At 28.9% G+C, this 23,531-nt stretch overlaps 3 protein-coding genes across 5 annotated transcripts; all 3 read right to left on the bottom strand.

Annotated features, from left to right (window-relative positions):
- Positions 1-637: 637 nt before the first annotated feature.
- LOC130448069 (uncharacterized) lies at positions 638-5,299 on the bottom strand. Of its 2 annotated transcripts, none has more exons than XM_056785256.1 (5): positions 5,148-5,299; positions 2,853-3,813; positions 1,783-1,992; positions 1,113-1,299; positions 638-925 (listed from the first exon to the last, which is right to left on the bottom strand). In XM_056785256.1, the coding sequence occupies exons 1-5, from the start codon at positions 5,177-5,179 to the stop codon at positions 765-767; spliced, it is 1,551 nt and encodes a 516-aa protein (XP_056641234.1). In that variant the 5' UTR covers positions 5,180-5,299; the 3' UTR covers positions 638-764. The 2 variants fall into 2 exon arrangements, with proteins under 2 accessions (XP_056641234.1, XP_056641235.1); XM_056785257.1 differs by lacking the exon at positions 5,148-5,299 and adding an exon at positions 4,944-5,033.
- Positions 5,300-6,097: 798 nt separating this feature from the next.
- On the bottom strand, positions 6,098-15,219 carry LOC130448067 (uncharacterized). Its single transcript, XM_056785253.1, has 5 exons — positions 15,041-15,219; positions 12,345-13,305; positions 11,263-11,472; positions 10,589-10,775; positions 6,098-6,386 (listed from the first exon to the last, which is right to left on the bottom strand). The coding sequence occupies exons 1-5, from the start codon at positions 15,070-15,072 to the stop codon at positions 6,226-6,228; spliced, it is 1,551 nt and encodes a 516-aa protein (XP_056641231.1). The 5' UTR covers positions 15,073-15,219; the 3' UTR covers positions 6,098-6,225.
- A 771-nt stretch (positions 15,220-15,990) lies between these two features.
- Positions 15,991-23,052, bottom strand: LOC130448068 (uncharacterized). Of its 2 annotated transcripts, XM_056785254.1 has the most exons (6): positions 22,966-23,052; positions 22,426-22,609; positions 20,422-21,382; positions 16,961-17,170; positions 16,475-16,661; positions 15,991-16,278 (listed from the first exon to the last, which is right to left on the bottom strand). In XM_056785254.1, exons 3-6 carry the CDS (start codon positions 21,358-21,360, stop codon positions 16,118-16,120), a joined length of 1,497 nt encoding a protein of 498 aa, XP_056641232.1. In that variant the 5' UTR covers positions 21,361-21,382; positions 22,426-22,609; positions 22,966-23,052; the 3' UTR covers positions 15,991-16,117. The 2 variants fall into 2 exon arrangements, with proteins under 2 accessions (XP_056641232.1, XP_056641233.1); XM_056785255.1 differs by lacking the exon at positions 22,426-22,609.
- Positions 23,053-23,531: the final 479 nt, after the last annotated feature.

Raw genomic sequence — 23,531 nt, 5'->3', positions numbered from 1 at the left:
GACTATTCAAATAAATCAACTTATCACTCAACCACCGAATATTGAAGATTTCCATACTAAAACGTCTAAATATTATTTTAGGATATTGTGAAAATATGTATAACGATAGGTTTTTCCCATACCAACTATTCATTGAAAACAATTTCAGAAAAACGAAATTTTACCCCGTTAGAATGTTTAAACCCGTTTTAATAAGAGGATTAGAAACTTCTTGTTTGAAAATCAAAATTCTATTGAACTTTAATTAGAACTCTAGACATCATTAAATTTTAGTATTTGAATTCCAATAGTAATTTTTCGCGAATTTCAATCGATTTCAAATGTATTGTGATTCCACAGAAGTACAACTCAACAGAAGAAATTCTTGTGGTAACCAAAATCGATTACAAAGAAGTCATTTCATGATAGAAAACCTGAAAGAAAGTCTCTTAATATTTGCTGTTTATGATAAAATTGTTTATGATGAAATTACGGGGGTTAAGTGATAAGTACTGATATTATATATTATTTCTTATTACTATACATATAATTTTTTATTATCCTGTTACCAAATGTGATAATAGACTTGATGGAAAGCTATTTCTATATCACCGAAAGTGCGTAGATTTAAAAGAAGATAAGGTTTAAAAATTAAATATTTTTTACAGAAAAGTAACTTTTTTATTGATTAAAAATTGTCCTCGTATTTTCATTATTGACACTGATGTATAACATACATTTAATGTAGGAAAAACATTTCAAATAGTTTAAAGTTTATTGATAATTCATGCATTTTCATCAGAAAATTCTGTAATAAGATCATTTAAAGTTTTGAAAATATTATCCAAAATTTGTCGGCAATCTTCTTGGGAAGGAATGATACTTTCATATACTTGTAATCCGAGATGAATTTTTTCGTCGTACGTCATTATACTGATTCCCATACCTTAAAAACAATATAATGTCGAATTTATGGAAAGTTCTTTTTTTTATTTCTTATCGTATATCGCTTAATATGCAAGGAGATTTAATAACGGCATTTGGTATACATTTAGTCTGCTAACAAACATTCATAATAATTATCGATTTGATGTAAAATAAAAATGTGTTATCTCTGTATAGTATCTACTTACCGATGTCTATTTCTCTGTTGAGGACAAAGAAATATACCTCTTCTACATCTATACCATCTAAAAAATTAATTTTCGGAATCCCGGGAAGGTTACTTATCGCTAGGATAGCGGAATTTGTTTGAAAAAATAACTTTTTAAAGTAAATTGGAAAAAGACCCATTGTATAACAAAGTAGCGTTTTCATGATCTGAAAATTGAGATAAATAGCCACATTTTACAATATTATAAGATTAAACTTGAATCTGGATCATATAACTCCTTCAATACATATGTCAATAGAATTGTTTTTATCTAATATATTGTCTGAAATGTTCATTGATTAGAGTCAAGCATATACATGGTGACATCACTAGTTTTGATGTAGTAGAAGTAGTTGTTTCTTAAATTAAAATGTAGGCCTTATAATACCTCAAATGAGAAGTCTTTATATACTGTATTCAGTAGAGGCATAGTTGATCCAGATGAGAAATAACTTTTACTTTCCCATTTACGTTCCAGTTTACAGAATTTCCATTGGTGATTCGCTCGACATAAAAAAGCGTGGGAATATAAACTTGAAACTTGTTTATCTCAATTCTTGAAACTTTATTTTTATATCTTCGTATTAATTCTTTCTGATCTCGTAAACTGAATGTAATTTAAGAAATATGAAATGTATACTTAGACTTACCATAAAATTTGTTACTATATCAGATGTTTCCATACATTCTTTAATAGCGTCAATTCTCTTAAATAATGATTCACTCTTAATATCAATCGGAATTTCATGAGTTACATATCCAAATTGATTCATCAAAATTGGCAGGCCATTTTTATTCATTGGTTTTAAATCACGAACACCAGCGTTTACCGTTTCTATTGATTTTGGAATTTTACTAGTCTACAAAAAGATGTCAGGAATTCAAGACATTTTGTATTAATACAATCTTCATTTAGTGCCTTTCAAAAGTATTGTATTTATAGCTAAATATAGAATAACAAAACTGGTGTTTTGATAGATATCTATTTAATTGTTTTTTAATATTTAAAAATGATTGCTTGCTATAAAACACACATGCAAAACATTTTATTCATAATCATATTCATATTTAGAAACAGAATAGTCGAATTGTCATAAAAAAATGAGGCCGACATCGGTTTCTTGAATCATTGTAATTTTGGATTATCTAAATAATTTCGGGATGTGTTCGATAGATTACTATCTATTTGTATGTAAGTTAAAAGTGGTCAAATGAAATTTTTTGGTTATTCTCAATAAACGAAATGAGAGTGGAGCAAACAAAACAATAAACGAGAAGGTACTCCACTAAATATTTCAAAATTGATAAATAAATTCATCCGTATCATAATTGAAAAATTATTTTTTGTTGGAATCGACAGAAAGAGCACAATAAATTATAGAAAATTTAGAAATTAGCTTCTAACTATAAAACGTTACATTTGATAAAAAAACTAACTGACGTGGTCGATAGGGACTTCACTGATTTTATGTCGACTAAGTTGAAAAGAAAAAAATTTGAACAGATAATGTAAATAAAGTTGCTTCATACTATTGATACTAACAAAATTTGTTTAGAAAAAAATAACAATGTTTTGATCATTAGCGCGATTATTGATGTGATTATTAATGAATGAATAAATTTACTTTTTGTATGATTTATAGCCAATGTGAATAATTTACTTTGAAAAAAGAAACTACAAACATCGGAACCTCATTTTCAAAATACTCAAATAACTCACCTTTTTACTATATTCGTATATACTAGCCGAAATAGCTGTAATTAATATTTGAGTGAAACTGCAGTCCCCGATTTTATTTTTCAAATTTTTTATTTTCTGTATCATCATATTATCATCTCCAACTTTATAAATAAAATGCTGTTTACCAGAACCCAAATTATTCATAAATCCTCTATCATTTCCGTAAGTGTGAATTTCATGGTAAATTATATAACCAGGAAGAAGGAGGAAAAAATAAATATTTTGGAGTATTTCTAACCAATATTGAGGACGTTTACGATTCGTGTTGAATTTATCCACAACTTCATTTATGACTACTTTATTATCTCCAAAGAGTTGTACGTTTAAATTTAAAGTGGATAAACCGTCTGCTAAAAGATGGTGCATTCTCATTAATACCGGTATTTTTTCGCCTTTAAAATTGTTTCTCATCTTCCATTCTTTACTAGATTTTATGATGATAATTTCAAAAAGTCGTTTATTTTGTTTAGGTAACGGTTTCATAGAATATTCATATGCCAAATGATTGATCGATTCATAACGATCTTTTTCAACGTCCAAAATAGTTACAAAGTCGGTAGCTCTTACGTCGTCTTCTTTTATCAAAAAAGTGTAGCCCATAAAGTTATACAGGGAACTATGGATTTTTTTAAAGTGCTGCTCGTATTTTACCATTTTCATATTTATGGCTTGAACCATTCTCTCTCTCAAAGCTTCTTCGCTCATTTCAGTATTCATAGTAAACAGAACGTTAGACAAGTTTTCTCGAAATTTGCCCAATCCGAATAAAGAATCGTTGCTTGTAATAATAGTCAAATTTTTACCATGCTTCAATTTCAATATTGCAATTATAATACTTTTGTAAACTAGCAAACATGCTAGAAATGTTAGATAAACTGGGAGAAGAGGTAATGATAACGATAAGTACCATAAAGACATATTCAGCTTTGAATAGTTGTACCTAAAATAAAATGGATAAACAGATAATATGCATATTTAATTTAACGATATAAGTATATTCGGGATATTTAAGGATGGTAGAAATTACATGAGGAAATTGAAAAAAATTGATAACCAATCAATATATATCATTTACAACAACCTAGCCCAATCTACCCTTTAAAAATTTAATGTCATTCATAATCTAACCAATGAAAATTAACAATGATTTCGATAACAACCATAATCAATAACCTTAATATTCCTATCAAGCGTCAATTTGAATATTGCTTTTTGAAATCGACGAGTTCAATGTTTTTTAAAAGAAACATCGAAATTTAAAACGCTGAAAGTATATTTATATATAATTGGTTTCACATATACCACATGTATGGTTAATTAATGTACGTAATTTTTATATTGTGCTTGATCATAAATTCAGTCCCATATGAATAATACATAAGTATTCGATACCTCGAAAATATATTGAAGTTAGTACACTTTGCCACATTCCCACTACGAAAACGCCTATATATACTATATTTGCTGATGATTTAATACTAAACTCAGAAACAACTAACATTCAGGAAACAATAATAGCCGTCACGATATTGGCGTTTATTTATAAATATGAAAATTATTTTATATAGAAAACTGAACATTATAGACAATTTATTGAATAATTGGTAACCACCTTGAAGAATATTTTGTTACACGAATCATTAAAACTCAATAAAATATTGTGCTCTGCAGGGTTGATCGATTAAAAAATCACAACCTATTTCTGTAGGATATTTTTTGAAGCAAAATTGCACACGAGAAGATAAATTTATCATAGCGATTGATAGGGCTGCAATAAACATAATGTTTTATCAACCGTCAATTGCTCAGTGAATCTTTCGATATGTTCATTGTTTGGGGTTTCCAATGTCGATTCGGGCTTTTTAGCGGTATACGACCAAAAAAGCCAAGACCACAAAAAATTGAGTATAAATATATATAAATGTATAAAAAAGAGAAGCCGCTTTACCCATGAACATTTGCTACAAATTCTACGAGAATGTTCCCCGAATGAATCAAAACAGTTTTGAATTCTTCTTTAATTTGTAGGTACTTGGGAAAATCTGGTTCATATATTTGTAAATAACTCACTCACGATAATTGATCCGAATTTCATTACCAATTATCACAAGAATTACAAGAATGAATTAATCAGATTATTCAAAATGTGTTAGAATTAACATGTGTAATGTAACAGAACACTAACCTTAGGTAATACTAAAGCACTAGATCCTTTCGTCCTCACTGAACAAACAATTATAGAGGATATCAAGGAAAAAGGCGTGAACAACTTACCAATCTTCATTAATCACTAGCAGAACAGTCATTAAATGAAAAAAAAGTAATTTCCAAGCGCAACGAAAGTCACGAAGACCCCATAATTTTTGACGAAAATCAAACCATATTTATTAAAAACTATGAAACAAAATAAAATAGAACTTCGACATGTGATATCTAAAGTGAAACGTGACTTAAGAACAAAAATACTTTAAGATAAAAAAAGATTCGTGAATATATTGTTAAAAAATAATTTTTTTATAGAATTATGAACACAACAACAACAAATACCAAACCCAATAACCTCAAAATTCACGAATTATACAACTTGACTATTCAAATAAATCAACTTATCACTCAACCACCGAATATTGAAGATTTCCATACTAAAACTTCTAAATTTCTAAATATTATTTTAGGATATAATGAAAATATGAATAAAGATTGGTTTTTATATACCAACTATTCATTGAAAACAATTTCAGAAAAACGAAATTTTACCCTGTTAGAATGTTTAAACGCGGTTTAATAAGAGGATTAGAAACTTCTTGTTTGAAAATCAAAATTCTATTGAACTTTAATTAGAACTCTAGACACCATTAAATTTTAGTATTTGAATTCCAAGAGTAATTTTTCGCGAATTTCAATCGATTTCAAATGTAATGTGATTCCACAGAAGTACAACTCAACAGAAGGAATGGTAACCAAAATCGATTACAAAGAAGTCATTTCATGATAGAAAACATGGAAGAAAGTCTCTTAATATTTGCTGTTTATAATAAAATTGTTTATGATGAAATTACGGGGGTTAAGTGATAAGTACTGATATTATATATTATTTCTTATTACTATACATATAATTTTTTATTATTCTGTTACCAAATGTGAAAAAGGGCTTGGTGGAAAACTATTTCAATATCGCTGAAAGTGCGTAGAGTTAAAAGGAGATAAGGTTTAAAAATTAAATATTTTTTACAGAAAAGTAAATTTTTTATTGATTAAAAATTGTCCTCGTATTGTTATTATTGACACTGATGGATAACATATACTTAATGTAGGAACAACATTTCAAATAGTTGTGAATTTTATTAATAATTCATACATTTCCATCAGAAAATTCTGTGATAAGATTATTTATAGTTTTGAAAATATTATCCAAAATTTGTCGGCAATCTTCTTGAGAAGGAATGATACTTTCATATACTTGTAATCCGAGATGAATTTTTTCGTCGTACGTCATTATACTGATTCCCATACCTTAAAAACAATGTAATAATTTTGGTTTTCTTTAGGAAATATTCGTTTTTAAAAAAATATATTTATTCTAGCAATTACAAGTTTATTGTTAGAGATCTGAACAGAGAATGAATATTATTAAATAATATTACAAGAAAGTAAGATTTATCTGCATATGTTGTTAAATAACAATTTCTCAGAAAGTATAGTGTTTCTGCTGCGCTTTTAAGTTTCCTTGATAAGCGGCGTATGTAACTCCTCCCTCCTTAAGTCTCGAAAAGTATGGATTGACTTTTCGATTTTTGGGCCCTTTCCAGGTTTTCTTGACTTTTTTCTTTTGTGTGTTTTCGGCATACTAAAATTTTTGATTTGAATTTGAACAAAACACCTGCTATTAAAATAATGAATATTATCGCTAAAAGGCTTTCGATTATTGTTACAAGACTCTGTGTATTGGAAGTTTCTGGGATCGGCTTCAATTTTCTTGGCAATTCGTTGATTTGGAAAAGATCATCGATATTGAGATTTGTTATGTTATATTTTTCGTAGTGTTTTGAAGTTGATAATTTGTTTGTTTCTAATTTAGGCAGGACAAATGGTTTACCGTAACTGATTTCGTCGTCATTGATGTATCGTTGATTATTGATCCATAGTTCACAGTTTTTTGGGATTTTGACAAGTGATGGTTCTTCTATTTCGAGGTATCGATCGGATTGACATTTTGAAAGTATTTTTTCTTGTTGAATCGGCATTATCAGGACTTCTTTTGTTGTAACTTGTTGAATGATTGTTTCTTCGATATTGACTTCTAGAATTTGGCAATCATCGAGAGTGTTCCCTTCAAGTAGACTAAGGGTGCAATTATCCCTTTGGACAAAATTTTGACGACAATAGTAGGTACCTTCGAGTGGTGGACATTCTTCTTTTTCTGATTGGGTTTCATTTTGCGTTCGTGCCAGGTAAGGGAATTTAGGAGTGTACATTTTATTATTTTGGATTATGGGAAAAAGGTGGTAAAATTCAAATGTTTCGGAGATGAGTATAGGTACGTGGATAGCAAAGACTAATTTCGAATCGATGATTGATACTTGAGTTCCAAGAAATTGATAGTATGTTAAAATGTTAAAAAATTTAGGAATCTGTTTTTCCGAATATAGTTTTTCTAAATGTTGAATTATGTCCAGTATCTCGTAACTAGAAATTATAGACGTATGTACAGAATTAAGTTTCGAAAATACAACTGCGTTCTCAATATTATCTATAAACGTTATTGTTGACTGACAGTCTAAATTAATCTGATACAACATACCTTGAAACGTTAGATAACTTTCTAGTGTTTCAATTCTGTTATATACAGAGGCTGAAAATAGTTGTAACCCATTATTAAAGTTTGCTTGATTTTTATTTAAAGTAGTAATTTACTTATTGTAATGATCAATGAGTTTCTTATAGAGAGAAATTTGAAGGTTAGTTTCATGGATAATGTTCTTTTGATTTTGTTGTAATAAAGTAATTGCGTTATCGTATTTTATCTCGTCATCTAAATCGAGGTTTCCATATAGCCATTTGTTTATTTTACCAACGCCATTCAGTAAGCCTCTTCGATTTCTGATATGAGGATTCAAATTTTCGAATTTTTTCTGTACAACATTGATCAAATACTCTGTTCTTATTAACATATTCTGTGCTAAAGCGTGATAGGATATAGTGTTTGTAGTTGTTACAGTTGTAATACTATTTTTTATGTAATTGAAATGCGTAACTAGACTATCTATTTGCTTAATAAGTTGGCTTAAATCTAAATAATGTAAAAACGTATGTTTACTATATACTAATCTAGCGTTTCCTAATTGGATAGGAAGAAGGAAGTTTTGAATTTTCGTAACCTGTATGTCTTCTACACTACAGGTCGTTTGAAATACGCGAAGAATCAGGTAAAGCATCAGGATTCGCGTGCTCGTCGACATCCTGTAACAATTTCCGAACATTACTTCTTGGTTTTCGGACAATACTTTTATGATACGTACCTTTATCGGTTTTAAGCAGAATACCTTTATCTGTGATTATTTTAGTTTGTTTAAATTTAGGGAGTTTCTTATTTCTTAATTTAGTTTTTACGTAGGCGGTTTTTCGATTTGAATAGTCTAAAGGTTCGGACCTTTTTCTATTTAATTTCTCTATAACCTTTTGTTTAGTTTGTTCGTTTTGTTGTTTAATTTTTTCATATAAGCGTTTACTGGTTTCTTTGTGATTTTGAACGTATTGAGATATAACTAAATGATCATTCAGGTCAAACGGGTCAGGATTGTTTATATGTCCTTTTATAATTTCGAAAGGCGTGAATTTTGTTACTGTATGAACTGAATTGTTATAACTAAGAATCGCGTGTTTCATTATTTGATCCGGTGTCAAATTTTTATTATCTTCCTGTATACATCGATAATGTTCTAAAATACTTGAATGAAATCGTTCAACTGGCGAGTTGGAATTGCTATTTTTCGCTGTGGTATGGATTGAATAGGTATCGGCTGATTTGGCCAACTTTCTCTATTTTGTACGAAATTTGGTTGGTAGTTTTGTCGATTGCTATAAGAATTCGGGTAATTGTTAACAGGTCTGTTATTTGGTACAAAATTTTGATACGTATTAGGATTTTTATAAAAATTTGATTTGGCTCTTTGAGAATTTTGGCTATTCGCATGCTGTATATTAATATTATTAGGTGTATTTTGTCGATTATTTTTATCGTTTAAAGAACCGTACAGTCTTTCAAAATTTTCGAATTCGGCCACATAGGCCATCGCGTCTTCTAAAGAATTTTCGTAAATGCATATTATTTTTCAGAGTACCGTCGCACCCTGCAATAAACGTATTTAAAGCGGTTTTATCGTATTGATTTATTTGACAATTTCTTTCTTCGGCAGTTATATTAGGGTCATTGCTAATTCTTTGAATTACACTACTACGAATTAATTGAAGTCTACTTCCAAAATCAATAAGATGCTCGTTTTTTAATGGTTTGGCTCTAATCAACTCTTGCACAAGACAATTTAAATCCCTTCTATCAGCAAAACACTGTAATAAGGCCGTTTTTAATTTTGGCCAAGTATTTAATTCAACTCTGTTACCGACCATGAAGGCTGCTCTACCTTCTAATTTCTCTTGAATACATTCTATAATGTGTAAATTTAATTCTGCATCATTATAAATTCTATATGACTCTATTAAATGCTCACACCTTGTAATGAATTTATTCAAATATTCACTGTCACCGTTAAAAGGTTTAATATTTGATAATTTGGATTTGAATAGATCCCAATTCATTGCAGGAGGAGCCATTTTGTTAGTACCAGTTTGTTCTACGTTATTTTCGACTAAAGAAATATTATTGAACAATTGAACTATGTTATCCAGATTACTAGAGTTTAATTCACTCATAAATTGATAATTTCTTTTTTATTAATTGTATACGTTTTTGAAACTTTAAAACTCAATAATCAATACTATCTTTCCAAAATCCAAAAAAGGTAGGAAAGGCAAGAAGAGGACAATAAGGCACTTACGTTTCTGAAGAACAGGCTTTTAAAATCTTCTCCCTCGATGATTCCCTGTTGCCTCCAATGTTCACCACTAAAGGGCTATTGCACGATAATTGCTAGTCTAATATTGTTCGTTGGATTCGCACTTAAAACGTTGAAACGTTAAAGCCGTGAAGTCACTAAATTATTTCGCACGATCCGAAATTTTGTTACGCACTGTTTGCCCGTAAACGTTTTAGTGATTTTTGATTTCGACGACTTGCGCGATCCTACTGACTGCGCCAATTTTGGTTTTCTTTACGAAAAATTCGTTTTTAAAAAAATATATTTATTCTAGCAATTACAAGTTTATTGTTAGAGATCTGAACAGAGAATGAATATTATTAAATGATATTACAAGAAAGTAAGATTTATCTGCATATGTTGTTAAATAACAATTTCTCAGAAAGTATAGTGTTTCTGCTGCGCTTTTAAGTTTCCTTGATAAGCGGCGTATGTAACTTAATGTCGAATTTATGGAAAGTTCTTTTTTTTATTTCTTATCGTATATCGCTTAATATGCAAGGAGATTTAATAACGGCATTTGGTATTGCTAATGGATACATTGAATCTGCTAGTAAACATTCATAATTATCGATTTGATCTAAAATAAAAATGTGTTATCTCTGTATAGTATCTACTTACCGATGTCTGTTTCTCTGTTGAGGACAAAGAAATATACCTCTTCCACATCTATACCATCTAAAAATTTAATTTTCGGAATCCCGGGAAGGTTACTTATCGCTAGGATAGCGGAATTTGTTTGTAGAAATAACTTTTTAAAGTAATTTGGAAGAAGTCCCATTGTATAACAAAGCAGCATTTTTTTGATCTGAAAATTGAGATAAATAGCCACAATTTACAATATTACAAGATCAAACTTGAATCTGGATATCCTTCAATACGTATGTCAATAGAATTGTTTTTATCTAATATATTGTCTGAAATGTTCATTGATTAGAGTCAAGCATATACATGGTGACATCACTAGTTTTGATGTAGTAGAAGTAGTTGTTTCTTAAATTAAAATGTAAGCCTTGTAATACCTCAAATGAGAAGTCTTTACATACTGTATTCAGTAGAGGCATAGTTGATCCAGATGAGAAATAACTTTTACTTTCCCATTTACGTTCCAGTTTACAGAAAATTTCGATTGGTCATTTGCTCAACATAAAAAAAGCGTAGGAATATAAACTTGAAACTTGAACTCAATACTTGAAATTTTTTACAACCTTTATTTTTATATCTTCGTATACATTCTTTTTGATCTCGTAAACTGAATGTAATTTGAGAAATATGAAATGTATAATTAGACTTACCATGAAATTTTTTACTATATCAGATATTTTTGTACATTCTTTAATAGCTTCAATTCTTCTCAATAATGAATCACTCTTAATATCAATCGGAATTTCATGAATTACATATCCAAATTGATTCATCAAAATTGGCAGGCCATTTTCATTCATTGGTTTTAAATCACGAACACCAGTGTTTATTGTTTTTATCGATATTGGAATTTTACCAGCCTTCAAAAAGATGACAGAAATTCAAGACACTTTGTATTAATTCAATCTTCATTTAGTGCCTTTCAAAAGTATTGTATTTATTGCTAAATATAGAATAACATAACTGGTGTTTTGATAGATATCTATGTAATTGTTTTTTATAGTTTTTTAATATTTAAAAATTATTGCTTGCTATAAAACGCGCATGCAAAACATTTTATTCATAATCACGTTTATTTAGAAAAAGAATAGTCGAATTGTCATAAAAAAATGAGGCGACATCGGTTTCTTGAATCATTGTAATTTTGGATTATCTTAATAATATAGGGATGTGTTCGATTGATTACTATCTATTTGTATGTAATATAAGTTGAAAGTGGCCACATAAAACTTTTTGGTCATTCTCAATAAACGAAATGAGAGTGGAGCAAACAAAACAATAAACGAGGAGGTACTCCACTAAATATTTCAAAATTAATAAATAAATTCATCCGTATCATAATTGAAAAATTATTTTTTGTTGGAATCGACAGAAAGAACACAATAAATGATAGAAAATTTAGAAATTAGCTTCTAACAATAAAACGTTACATTAGATAAAAAAACTAACTGACGTGGTCGATTGGGACTTCACTGATTTTATGTCGACTAAGATGAAAAGAAAAAAATTTAAACATATAATGTAAATAAAGTTGCTTCATACTATTGATACTAACAAAATTTGTTTATAAAAATATAACAATGTTTTGATAATTAGCGCGATTATTCATGTGATTATTAATGAATGAATAAATTTACTTTTTGTATGTTTTATAGCCAATGTGAATAATTTACTTTGAAAAAAGAAACTACAAACATCGGAACCTTATTTTCAAAATACTCAAATAACTCACCTTTTTACTATATTCGTATATACTAGCCGAAATAGCTGTAATTAATATTTGAGTGAAACTGCAGTCCCCGATTTTATTTTTCAAATTTTTTATTTTCTGTATCATCATATTATCATCTCCAACTTTATAAATAAAATGCTGTTTACCAGAACCCAAATTATTCATAAATCCTCTATCATTTCCGTAAGTGTGAATTTCATGGTAAATTATATAACCAGGAAGAAGGAGGAAAAAATAAATATTTTGGAGTATTTCTAACCAATATTGAGGACGTTTACGATTCGTGTTGAATTTATCCACAACTTCATTTATGACTACTTTATTATCTCCAAAGAGTTGTACGTTTAAATTTAAAGTGGATAAACCGTCTGCTAAAAGATGGTGCATTCTCATTAATACCGGTATTTTTTCGCCTTTAAAATTGTTTCTCATCTTCCATTCTTTACTAGATTTTATGATGATAATTTCAAAAAGTCGTTTATTTTGTTTAGGTAACGGTTTCATAGAATATTCATATGCCAAATGATTGATCGATTCATAACGATCTTTTTCAACGTCCAAAATAGTTACAAAGTCGGTAGCTCTTACGTCGTCTTTTTTTATCAAGAAAGTGTAGCCCATAAAGTTATACAGAGAACTATGGATTTTTTTAAAGTGTTGCTCGTATTTTATCATTTTCATATTTATGGCTTGAACCATTCTTTCTCTCAAAGCTTCTTCGCTCATTTCAGTATTCATAGTAAACAGAACGTTAGACAAGTTTTCTCGAAATTTGCCCAATCCGAATAAAGAATCGTTGCTTGTAATAATAGTCAAATTTTTACCATGCTTCAATTTCAATATTGCAATTATAATACTTTTGTAAACTAGCAAACATGCTAGAAATGTTAGATAAACTGGGAGAAGAGGTAATGATAACGATAAGTACCATAAAGACATAATCAGCTTTGAATAGTTGTACCTAAAATAAAATGGATAAACAGATAATATGCATATTTAATTTAACGATATAAGTATACTCGGGATATTTAAGGATGGTAGAAATTATATGAGGAAATTGAAAAAAATTGATAACCAATCAATATACATCATTTACAACAACCTAGCCTAATCTAACCTTTAAAAATTTAATGTCATTCAACCATAATCAATAACCTTAATATGCCTATCAATACTGCTTTTTGAAATCGACGAGTTCAATGTTTTTTAAAAGAAACATTGAAATTCAAAACGCTGAAATTCTTGTAAGTATATTTATATATAATTGGTTTCACATATACCACATGTATGGTTAATTAATGTAAGTAATTTTTATATTGTGCTTGATCATAAATTCAGTCCCAGACGAAAAACACATAAGTATTCGATAGCTCGAAAATATATGAAAGTTAGTACACTTTACCACATTCCCACTACGAAAACGCCTATATATACTATATTTGCTGATTATTCAGAAATAACTAACATTCAGAATACAAAAACAATAATGGCCGTCTTGATATTGGCTTTTATTTATTAATATGAAAATTATTTTATAATAATAATTGGTAACTACCTTGAAGAATATTCTGTTACACGAATCATTAAAACTCAATAAAATATTGTGCTCTGCAGGGTTGATCGATTAAAAAATCACAACCTATTTCTGTAGGATATTTTTTGAAGCAAAATTGCACACGAGAAGATAAATTTATCATAGCGATTGATAGGGCTGCAATAAACATAATGTTTTATCAACCGTCAATTGCTCAGTGAATCTTTCGATATGTTCATTGTTTGGGGTTTCCAATGTTGATTCGGGCTTTTTAGCGGTATACGACCAAAAAAGCCAAGACCACAAAAAATTGAGTATAAATATATATAAATGTATAAAAAAGAGAAGTCGCTTTACCCATGAACATTTGCTACAAATTCTACGAGAATGTTCCCCGAATGAATCAAAACAGTTTTGAATTCTTCTTTAATTTGTAGGTACTTGGGAAAATCTGGTTCATATATTTGTAAATAACTTAGTATTTTTTGTAAAGCAATAATTTTTTTATTTTTATTCATATAATTCACCATATTTTAGGAGTTCACGGGGTTCAACGAGGTATACATTATCGTGGCCGTCAAGAAACTGGCCGAACTATTATCAATCGCTTCATTAGACGATCAATTACGGGCCTCTAAAACTAATTTTGTAGTAACTAAAACATGCCACCGAAGAATTAACGACATTTAAAATGACAACGCTCAATATTAAGCCTATGTGACATCTGCCAATAGGCAGAATATGACGACAATCTCAGTTATTCAATAATCTCTCATTCTTACGACCCAAAAAACTACTTGAAATGATCCACTTAAATATATTTTAAATGATGAAATCAAAATTTTTAACATTTTTGGACTCATTTTTCACACATGGTCAAGATTGTTTCATAAAATCAATATCGATAATAGAAGGTCTATCTGTTTTTATCTCATTTTGGGGTACTTTCAGCAATAACTCACGATAATTGATCCGAATTTCATTACCAATTATCACAAGAATTACAAGAATGAATTAATCAGATTATTCAAAATGTGTTAGAATTAACATGTGTAATGTAACAGAACACTAACCTTAGGTAATACTAAAGCACTAGATCCTTTCGTCCTCACTGAACAAACAATTATAGAGGATATCAAGGAAAAAGGCGTGAACAACTTACCAATCTTCATTAATCACTAGCAGAACAGTCATTAAATGAAAAAAAAGTAATTTCCAAGCGCAACGAAAGTCACGAAGACCCCATAATTTTTGACGAAAATCAAACCATATTTATTAAAAACTATGAAACAAAATAAAATAGAACTTCGACATGTGATATCTAAAGTGAAACGTGACTTAAGAACAAAAATACTTTAAGATAAAAAAAGATTCGTGAATATATTGTTAAAAAATAATTTTTTTATAGAATTATGAACACAACAACAACAAATACCAAACCCAATAACCTCAAAATTCACGAATTATACAACTTGACTATTCAAATAAATCAACTTATCACTCAACCACCGAATATTGAAGATTTCCATACTAAAACTTCTAAATTTCTAAATATTATTTTAGGATATAATGAAAATATGAATAAAGATTGGTTTTTATATACCAACTATTCATTGAAAACAATTTCAGAAAAACGAAATTTTACCCTGTTAGAATGTTTAAACGCGGTTTAATAAGAGGATTAGAAACTTCTTGTTTGAAAATCAAAATTCTATTGAACTTTAATTAGAACTCTAGACACCATTAAATTTTAGTATTTGAATTCCAAGAGTAATTTTTCGCGAATTTCAATCGATTTCAAATGTAATGTGATTCCACAGAAGTACAACTCAACAGAAGGAATGGTAACCAAAATCGATTACAAAGAAGTCATTTCATGATAGAAAACATGGAAGAAAGTCTCTTAATATTTGCTGTTTATAATAAAATTGTTTATGATGAAATTACGGGGGTTAAGTGATAAGTACTGATATTATATATTATTTCTTATTACTATACATATAATTTTTTATTACTCTGTTACCAAATGTGAAAAAGGGCTTGGTGGAAAGCTATTTGAATATCGCTGAAAGTTCGTAGAGTTAAAAGAAGATAAGGTTTAAAAATTAAATATTTTTTACAGAAAAGTAACTTTTTTATTGATTAAAAATTGTCCTCGTATTGTCATTATTGACACTAATGTATAATATATATTTAATGTAGGAAAAACATCTCAAATAGTCTAAAGTTTATTGATAATTCATACATTTTCATGTGAAAATTCTGTGAAAAGATCATTTAAAGTTTTGAAAATATTATCCAAAATTTGTCGGCAATCGTCTTGGGAAGGAATGATACTTTCATAAACTTGTAATCCGAGATGAATTTTTTCGTCGTACGTCATTATACTGATTCCCATACCTTAAAAACAATATAATGTCGAATTTATGGAAAGTTATTTTTTTTATTTCTTATCGTATATCGCTTAATATGCAAGGAGATTTAATAACGGCATTTGGTATTGCTAATAGATACATTGAATCTGCTAACAAACATTCATAATTATCGATTTGATGTAAAATAAAAATGTGTTAATCTCTGTACAGTATCTACTTACCGATGTCTGTTTCTCTGTTGAGGACAAAGAAATATACCTCTTCCACATCTATACCATCTAAAAAATTAATTTTCGGAATCCCGGGAAGGTTACTTATCGCTAGGATAGCGGAATTTGTTTGAAGAAATAACTTTTTAAAGTAATTTGGAAGAAGACCCATTGTATAACAAAGCAGCATTTTTATGATCTGAAAATTGAGTTAAAAGTTAATATTGTGACATACCTTCAATACATAAATCGTTTTTCGAAAGTTTATTGGTTGAATTTAAAGTTCATTGTCACGAGCCAAGCAAATCTCTGTAATAAGAATAGAGGGGAATGGAACGGGAGAGGTTCACCCAACACTTTTATTAATAGTACGTAATTTCAAACTCACAGAACCATTATAAAATATATTTCTTTACTGTTACTTAAATTTCAAAATTTTCTCGATCAATCAAAATTTATCAGTTCGTCTAGAATGATGAATTGAATAATTAGACTTACCATAAAATTTGTTACCATATCAGATGTTTCCGTACATTCTTTAATAGCATCAAATCTCTTAAATAATGATTCACTCTTAATATCAATCGGAATTTCATGAGTTACATATCCAAATTGATTCATCAAAATTGGCAGGCCATTTTTATTCATTGGTTTTAAATCAGGAACACCAGCATTTATCGTTTCTATTGATTTTGGAATTTTACTAGTCTACAAAAAGATGTCGGGAATTCAAGACATTTTGTATTAATTCAATCTTTATTTGGGACTTTTCGTTATTCTGTACTGCCAATAAGAATAAAAAAACTAATATGTTTTGTATAGTGTTTTAATCACGTTTTTTTTATTAACAGAATGTCATAAGAAATGCTCGATACTTTCTCGTTCAATTATCCAATACATTTGTAAAAGTTAATTTTCTAAAAGTAGGTTGAAGATTAGAGGATACCTATTTATATCTTAACAAATAATCGAAAATATCAGAAAACAACTTTGGATTGATTGCACGAAAAAGTTGGTTTTAGAAAAGTTATTAGCCGAACTAAATTAATAGAACGAGATTCTACAATATTATATTGAAATAAATATTTGTATCATAAAAACAATTCAAAACATGACTGTTAAAAAAAATTGCTGAATACTATAAGTATTAATCAAATTTGTTTTGAAAATTCAATTCTAAGTATAATTACTTTGTTTTCGTCTATGCATCAAAAAATAACAATGACATCAGCGTGAATATTGATGTGAATGTTAGAAAAAACTAATAACACTGTATAAAAATGAATTTTTTTTAATTAAAAACTTCCGACGTTATATGTACTTTTTCACTTTTTAGTGCACTTTTAAACTTTTATAAAATGTGGTTTGTAAATTTCTTTTCATAATATATTACTTTTTATTAGTATATATTATACAGTGCTATTCAGATAAAAGTATCCACCTTTAATAACTTTTGTAATACTGGTATTTAGAAAAAATCCAAAAACACGTCAATTTATGTTGGAAGGGGCAAGCATTATGGCTTACTTAAACTTACTGGAAAAGCCACCCCCTCACCCCTAGCAGCATCCCCTTTATTTTTTTAAATTACTTTTCATATTTTTTATGTAAAATTTGGATAATCCTCTTTAAGCTGATTTCAAAAATGTATAATACTTGTAGGTTAAAGTGGTTAGTTTATGAGATAAACAATTTTTCTTTTAAGAGCACAAATTTTACTTATTATTTACTTTCACCTTATTTGCCTGTACTAAAATGGGTTGTACAATAGTTCAAACTCTTTAATCTTTTTAACTGTGCTATTTATTATGAAGTTACAATAAGTGTTCAAAATGAGTACCATTCACTTCCATACAATGGTATAATCTATTTTGAAATGCCTCTCTGACATTGCTTAATACGGCTGGATTTAATTGTCGACATTCATTTTCTATCCTCTCTCGTAAATCATCCAGAGATTCTGGTTGGGTAGCATAAACTTTTGTTTTTAAATACCCCCATAAAAAGAAGTCTAGGGGTGTTAAATCCGGTGACCTAGGTGGCCACTCCATCATCTGCCCCCTTCTACCTATCCAACGAGCGGGGAATGTTTCGTTTAAAAATTGTCGGACAGGCATAGCATAGTGTGGGGGAGCCCCGTCTTGTTGAAATACCAGTAAATCTTCGGAAAGGTTATCATCATTTTCTATTATTGTTGTAATACGTGGGTCAACCCCTTCCCAGAGTAACTCAAGATATGATTCACCATTTAAATTTCCGTTAATGAAGAAAGGTCCGACAATGTGGTCACCTAGGATACCACACCAAACGTTTAACTTTTGGGGATGTTGTGTATGGAATTCACGCATAATATGTGGATCACTTTCAGCCGAATATCTACAATTATGCCTACTTACTAAGCCATTTAATGACCATGAGCATTCATCAGAAAAGCAAATATTGTTTAACAATTGTGGATTGTTATTGTTAATTTGCGTCATTGATTCGCAAAACTCTAGACGACTTCATTCAACTCGTTCAGCAACTTAACTTTGTATGGGTGGTACTTGAATTTATGTAGAACTCGGAAAACTGTAGAAGATGAAACACAGATCGCTCTACTTATTGTTGACAACGATTGGGGTTGTTGAGCCTCTAAGCTGACTTGCCCTAAAATTGCCACTTGGATTGCTTCGTTATTTACGAGTCCCTCTCGATTATGCACTTTATTGCAAACAGACTCTGTTGTGGTAAATTTCTCCATCAGTTGAATTACATACTTATGAGTTGCATGTCTTCCGTCATGTAATTCGTTAAATATTCTAGCAGCAGCTCTTGCACAATTATTATTTTGGTAGTATAAACCTACAATTTCAATTCTTTCTTGCAAAGAGAAACAAAATAAATAATGTATCAAATTACACTATGAATAGTGACTACAAATTCAAACTTTAATAAAAAGTAGAGTTTTTTGTTGTTTAGATTTTTTAAGTAGAATAAATAGCACAGTTAAAAAGATTAAAGAGTTTGAACTGTTGTACAACCCATTTTAGTACAGGCAAATAAGGTGAAAGTAAATAATAAATAAAATTTGTGCTCTTAAAAGAAAAATTGTTTATCTCATAAACTAACCACTTTAAACTACAAGTATTATACATTTTTGAAATCAGCTCAAAGAGGAGTATCCAAATTTTACATAAAAAATATGACAAGTAATTTAAAAAAATAAAAGGGTTGCTGCTAGGGGTGAGGGGGTGGCTTTTCCAGTAAGTTTAAATAAGCCATAATGCTTGCCCCTTCCAACATAAATTGACGTGTTTTTGGATTTTTTCTAAATACCAGTATTACAAAAGTTATTAAAGGTGGATACTTTTATCTGAAAAGCACTGTATATAATATTTCTCTTCCCATATTCTAATAACTATTTGCAAAAAGATAGGCCCTATTGCGTAGGGGGAGCTTACTATTTAGAATACAATGGAGAACTATATTAATTTGATCATGTCTTGTCTGTCATTTGACTGAAAACGATACACAATTGATACTTGACAATTGGCTCACACACTAAGTCATGCCAAGTCTTTCCATCTGACAATCAGCTAACGCTTCGTTGTTGCACGGTTTCTTTCTTGTTAGCTTTGTACAAACCAGTTCTTGTGTTCTTAATCCATCTAGTAATCTTATTCGACTTAGTGCAACGTATTTTTTACTAGTCAACTCCAAATATCAATTATAATTACTTATGTCGAAAGTAATTGCTGAAAATACTACAAGTTAGTTGAATAAAGTGTGGTAACAGCCAAACAAATTAACAACTAAGCAGAGTGACGATTTTCTAGGTTTTAGAGCGAATTTTTGGAGTTAAGAATAATTAAAATGTAGTTGCATTATAATCCCAATAAATATTGTCATCATAAAATATTTGAAAAAAGAAACTACAAACATCGGAACCTCATTTTCAAAATACTCAAATAACTCACCTTTTTACTATATTCGTATATACTAGCCGAAATAGCTGTAATTAATATTTGAGTGAAACTGCAGTCTCCGATTTTATTTTTCAAATTTTTTATTTTCTGTATCATCATATTATCATCTCCAACTTTATAAATAAAATGCTGTTTACCAGAACCCAAATTATTCATAAATCCTCTATCATTTCCGTAAGTGTGAATTTCATGGTAAATTATATAACCAGGAAGAAGGAGGAAAAAATAAATATTTTGGAGTATTTCTAACCAATATTGAGGACGTTTACGATTCGTGTTGAATTTATCCACAACTTCATTTATGACTACTTTATTGTCTCCAAAGAGCTGTACGCTTAAATTTAAAGTAGATAAACCGTCTGCTAAAAGATGGTGCATTCTCATTAATACCGGTATTTTTTCGACTTTAAAATTGTTTCTCATCTTCCATTCTTTACTAGATTTTATTATGATGATTTCAAAAAGTCGTTTATTTTGTTTAGGTAACGGTTTCATAGAATATTCATATGCCAAATGATTGATCGATTCATAACGATCTTTTTCAACGTCCAAAATAGTTACAAAGTCGGTAGCTCGTACGTCGTCTTCTTTTATCAAGAAAGTGTAGCCCATAAAGTTATACAGAGAACTATGAATTTTTTTAAAGTGCTGCTTGTATTTTATCATTTTCATATTTATGGCTCGAACCATTCTTTCTCTCAAAGCTTCTTCGCTCATTTCAGTATTCACAATAAACAGAACGTTAGACAAGTTTTCTCGAAATTTGCCCAATCCGAAAAACGAATCGTTGCTTGTAATAATAGTCAAATTTTTACCATGCTTCAATTTCAATATTGCAATTATAATACTTTTGTAAACAAGCAAACATGTTAGAAATGTTAGATAAACTGGGAGAAGAGGTAATGATAACGATAAGTACCATAAAGACATATTCAGCTTTAAATAGTTGTACCTAAAATAAAATGGGTAAACAGATAATATGCATATTAAATTTAACGATATAAATATATTCGAGATAATGAAGAATGGCAGATTTTCGATATTTGCTAGAAGATTCATACACGTTAATCATTAATTAATATAAATCAAAGTAAATTTCAGTTTGTGAAAACAATAATGGCTAACCGGTATATGTATTTTTTTATTGTTATGAAAGTTCTTTGATATGAATAATTGAAGAATATCCATTAAAATCGAATTATTTGAGAAAATCCGATCCGATTTAATACAAAATACCTAGAAATACATGAGTTTTGGGTGTATTAGTACAATTCATAAATTTGATTATACCATATCAATGAAAGATTAAAGAGAAAACAATGTAATAAAAATCAATAGATAATCCAGAATTTTTAAATATTTAAATTTTTAAAAATTGATAAATATAGCCAATACCAAATGAAAAATAATAAGAATTATTTAATTTAAAGATAATGTTTCAGAAAATACCTAAAGAAAAATTTAATAAATGCTTTGACGAAATTTCATGTAGATATATAAAATGAGAATTGTCATACGAACACATTGATAACTATGAATATAAGTTTGTAAAAGTTCAATTTAAGAAAAACCAATTGAATGAAAGTGTTTAAAAGTCCAGTGACCTACCAAAATCTTGGAAAAACACAAAAGAATATAAAAAAACTAGAAAAAACCAAACAAGGGTGAAAAAGTGTGAAAAATCTTGCAGTTTTAAAGCGAAATTTCAATTTCATTTATGAAAAACGTCATGTTAAGTGAATGAGTTGACTTTCAATTTTTATTAAAAAATCTAGATATCCGATACCATGCAAAATTCCGGCTTCTTTTAAAGGTGAATTAATAGAAAAACAACACGACTAAATACTTTGGCTTTCACAATTTTATATTCGTTTCAGTTGGCGAAAAATGGAAGTTGAAAACAAGGTAATATTTTCGTATATGGTATGATAAACGGATAAAATATGATATATACCAAATATATATTAAAAAATTAAAAGAAAATGAATTACATACCAAATTGAGTAAAAACACAGTAACCTATTTGGCGCAAAAGATATGGTATAAGAAATAACCCAATCTAGTGCATAGACATACAAATGTACGATTTATATAATTATTATGGTCAACCACCTTGAAGAATATAAAGTTGCATGAATCCTTTAAACTCAATAATATACTGCTCTGCAAGGTCGCCTGACTAGAAAAACAAGAAAACAATATCACTTTGTTTCTGTAGGACATTTTTTGAAATTAAGATCGGTGATACAAATAGTTCGTTTGCAACCGTTTCGATCCCGGAAATTGTTTCAGACAACGACGTTCTGTGGTCACGATGACTTGGATTTGAATACTTCACAAGTTTTCTTTTGCTCGGTTTAAAGTTGGACAATTTCATAAATGTTGTGAAATGTCCCTTAGAATACTCATAATTATTTATTAATTTGTTAGAATTGAAAAGTATATCTCTTTATTTATTCAAAGACTTCCGAAGCCAATTCTGTTGGTCTTGAAAGAAAAAAAACTACAATTTATTATAATTATATATAGTATTACCTTAGCAATAATTTTTAAGCAATTGAACTAATAAAGGACAAATAATTTTTAATTTGTTTTGTACGAATGAACAGTAAACAAATTACTAGCATAAGCAGATAAGTTTACTATTAATGGAAATGTATAAATCGCAAAAACTACTAATTGACAAATAAATAATTGATTTGTAAGTTGTTGACACTATACAGAATGGGCTAAAGAAAAGAATTCACCCCAATATTTGCGACAATTCATTATTAGATTATTAGGAAATGATTATTGGATAAATAACAAAAGCAAATATAATCTTACGAAAAAAAAAATGCAACAGTATATTTTCACGTTTCTAAAACGAAACAACGTTGGTAATATATAGACTTGTTGAATTGTTCCATTAATGGTTTTCTTTATCAATTTTTCCAAAAGTTAAACTTCAATAGTTGTGCCAAAAAGACAAATGATAAATTTAATTCAATAAATTTTTTTATAGAGATTGCTTGAAATTCGTTTACATGATTATTATTGAACAGAGGAGATAAAATGTTGTGATAAATATCTCACACAAACTTCGATTCTTAGAAAGACGA

The sequence above is a fragment of the Diorhabda sublineata genome, chromosome 8 (assembly GCF_026230105.1).
Source record: "Diorhabda sublineata isolate icDioSubl1.1 chromosome 8, icDioSubl1.1, whole genome shotgun sequence".
Lineage (NCBI taxonomy): Eukaryota > Metazoa > Arthropoda > Insecta > Coleoptera > Chrysomelidae > Diorhabda > Diorhabda sublineata.
The sequence above is the reverse complement of the archived record's forward strand: the minus strand, read 5'-3'. Positions and strand labels throughout refer to the sequence as shown.

What these genes read in the sequence shown, in the direction of transcription:
- LOC130448068 (XM_056785254.1), bottom strand. Translation starts at nt 21,360, where the DNA reads ATGTCTTTATGGTACTTATCGTTATCATTACCTCTTCTCCCAGTTTAT. An exon ending in ATATGGTAACAAATTTTATG is followed by an intron (nt 16,662 to 16,960) that starts GTAAGTCTAATT and finishes CTCAATTTTCAG; the next exon opens with ATCATAAAAATGCTGCTTTG. An exon ending in CAACAGAGAAACAGACATCG is followed by an intron (nt 16,279 to 16,474) that starts GTAAGTAGATAC and finishes ATTGTTTTTAAG; the next exon opens with GTATGGGAATCAGTATAATG.
- LOC130448069 (XM_056785256.1), bottom strand. Translation starts at nt 5,179, where the DNA reads ATGACTGTTCTGCTAGTGATTAATGAAGATTG. An exon ending in TATACGAATATAGTAAAAAG is followed by an intron (nt 1,993 to 2,852) that starts GTGAGTTATTTG and finishes ATCTTTTTGTAG; the next exon opens with ACTAGTAAAATTCCAAAATC. An exon ending in ATATAGTAACAAATTTTATG is followed by an intron (nt 1,300 to 1,782) that starts GTAAGTCTAAGT and finishes CTCAATTTTCAG; the next exon opens with ATCATGAAAACGCTACTTTG.
- LOC130448067 (XM_056785253.1), bottom strand. Translation starts at nt 15,072, where the DNA reads ATGACTGTTCTGCTAGTGATTAATGAAGATTG. An exon ending in CTAGTGATTAATGAAGATTG is followed by an intron (nt 13,306 to 15,040) that starts GTAAGTTGTTCA and finishes ATTTTATTTTAG; the next exon opens with GTACAACTATTCAAAGCTGA. An exon ending in CAACAGAGAAACAGACATCG is followed by an intron (nt 6,387 to 10,588) that starts GTAAGTAGATAC and finishes ATTGTTTTTAAG; the next exon opens with GTATGGGAATCAGTATAATG.